This window comes from Neopelma chrysocephalum, unplaced genomic scaffold (genome assembly GCF_003984885.1).
Source record: "Neopelma chrysocephalum unplaced genomic scaffold, ASM398488v2 Primary Assembly neopelma1_76439, whole genome shotgun sequence".
Classification (NCBI taxonomy): Eukaryota; Metazoa; Chordata; class Aves; order Passeriformes; family Pipridae; genus Neopelma; species Neopelma chrysocephalum.
The window spans coordinates 4,263-6,700 of record NW_020909808.1 but is presented as its reverse complement, the minus strand read 5'-3'; the positions used below and the strand labels follow the sequence as shown (position 1 = coordinate 6,700).

General features: G+C 56.9%; 1 protein-coding gene across 1 annotated transcript; it reads left to right on the top strand.

The window, feature by feature from the left end:
• The first annotated feature begins 731 nt into the window (after positions 1-731).
• On the top strand, positions 732-2,018 carry LOC113979359 (early activation antigen CD69-like). Its single transcript, XM_027706773.1, has 5 exons — positions 732-867; positions 1,001-1,099; positions 1,201-1,385; positions 1,488-1,588; positions 1,748-2,018. The coding sequence occupies exons 1-5, from the start codon at positions 732-734 to the stop codon at positions 1,860-1,862; spliced, it is 636 nt and encodes a 211-aa protein (XP_027562574.1). The 3' UTR covers positions 1,863-2,018.
• The last annotated feature ends 420 nt before the right edge of the window (positions 2,019-2,438 follow it).

Genomic DNA, 2,438 nt, shown 5'->3' with positions numbered 1-2,438 from the left:
GGCATTGGAATGGGCTGCCCAGGGAGGGGCTGGAGTCACCGTCCCTGGCGGTGTTGAAGGTGAGGCTGGATGTGGCATCAGTGCCATGGTGTGGGAAGCACGGCGGGGTTGGATCAAGGGTTGGACTTGGTGATCTCGGAGGTCTTTTCCAACCTGGTCGATGATTCTGTGAGAGGCCGAACTTGCACAGTGGTGTAACCACCTCCCTTTCATAAACTAGTGTATCCCAGCCAGTAAACAGAATCCTTTCCTGGAAATGCTCCAAACTGCCAGGGCAGGGGCTGTTCCCGGGCTGGGAAGGGCCCGTGAGGGGACCGAGGACTGGGGCTGAGGCTGCAGGAGCCGGACCCTGAGCTCCCGTTTGTTCTCCACAGGTCGCCGTGTACGGACAGGGCAGGACTTTGCTGGGATCGCCTTCCTGAGCCCGTGTGTCCCGCAGGGCAGGACTTTGCTGGCATCGCCTTCCTGAGCCCGAGTGTCCCTCAGGGCCCAGCCGTGTCCTCTCATCATGGTCTCTCCGGTCTGCCAAAACAGCAGTGGTAAGACCACCCCCAAACCTGGGCTAAAAGAGGGTTTGTTGATTCCTCGAGTTGCAGCTTGTCACAAGCAGAGAGGCGGCGCTCATAAGTTTGGAATGTGTGTGGATGTGGAGGGTGGATTCTGCTCCGGGGACAGGATTGTGGAGGAGCCCCTGGGTCTGCACTAAAAGAGGGGTTTTTTCACCCCTAGCGATGGCTCAGGTTCGAGATGCACCTTGTCCCGGTCAGGAAGATGCCTCTTCCAACTGGAATAATGGTGAGAATGCAGAGGAGTCCCTGAGTCTCCGGGATGGAACAGAAACAAGGAAGACCCTCAGAAAACATCTGGGTGAGTGCAGGGGCACCTGTGTCCTGTAGGGAAGGGACAGTGTCACCCCACCAGGGCAGGGCTGGCAGGTGTGAGGCTGCTCCAGGGGTGTGGAAGAGGTCTCATGCTCTGCTCGTGCTCTTTCCTCCTCCAGGCGATTGGTTCAGGTCCCACCCAGTGTGCACCGTGCTGTCTGTGCTGCTGTCTGTGCTCGTGCTCCTGGCTTTGGTGGTGGCTGTGGCTGTGCTGGCAGGTGAGGAAGGAGCAGCTGCCTTGGCACAGAGGCAGCTCTGGGCACAGGGTTGGGCTCCCTGTGGAGGGGAATCCTCAGACGTTCTCCCTTTCTCTCTCCAGTAGGAAGACATGGAGAGAATCCAGTTACACCTAAGGGTCCACAGTTTCTGGCCTGTCCCGACGACTGGGTCGGGTACAAGAGGGTCTGTTACTATCTCTCACTGGACTGGAGGAGCTGGGAGCAGGCTCAGAATCGGTGCTCCGAGCTCGGGGCCTCCCTGGCCGTGCTCAGCGACAGGGAAATGGTGAGTGAGGGGCTCTGGGGGGGGTGTGGGTGGCACAGGGGAGGCTGGGGGGGGTTCCTGGCCCAGAGCAGCTCTCACTGCCCGCTCCTCTCTCCCTCCCAGCGCTTCCTCTTCCGCCTCAAGGACAACCTGGATTACTGGCTTGGGCTGCGCAGACGGGGCGAGAGGTTCCAGTGGGTGGATGGCAGCAGGTACAACTCCTCGTGAGTCCCGGGGGGACGGGCAGGGGATGGGGGGATGAGGCTGCTGGGACTGTCCTTCCTTGTGCTTGTCTCCTCATGTGCTGGGGGAAATGGGCAGAGACGACCTGTCCTGTTAACAGACCTGCCCTGTGCCAGCGCTGTCTCTGCTCCTCATTGCAGGCTGGAGGTCCTTGGCAATTCAGAGTGTGTGTACCTGGCAGACAATGTACTCAGGAGTGAGGACTGTTCAAAGCAGCTGCCGTATCTCTGCAGCAAACCCCAACCTCAACTGTAATAGAAGTGAAGGAGAAAGGACCTTCTCCATCCTGAAGACTCGCAGCTTTCCTTCTTCCACTGGTGCAGAGATGTCCTTCTGCAGATGAACATTTGCTTTGTGACAGATCTCAGCGCTACCTCAGTAACCTCGGTGCCTTTTGTCATTGTTTCCTAAGCAGCTGATCTCAAGGAGATGGACCTGTAGGAAAATGATGCGGAAGTGACGTGCGCCTTAGTAGACTGTGGGTTTCTTTCTCCAGAAGCCTCATTCTCTATGGCTATATATTTACACCTTAACAGCGCAGATTAATAATATCAAGCACTATAGTGCTTGAATGTGCACACGTGAAGTGTTTATCCGCTGCTGAACACTGTATGAATCTGTCAATGTAAATGTACAGTGTCCTGATTGTGGTCTCAGCAGACTTACTGTATCAGTGCCGCTGCTGTGCTTCTCTCCTTCTCCTTTTTTACTCATTTGTATTAAAGTTTGTACGGCCTCAGCACTGTCTCTCGTGTCCTGGTGGGTGCGGGAGCTGCGGGAGGGGAAAGGCCTGAGGGATCGTCCGCGGGTGCCGGGGCAGCCACGTTTGTC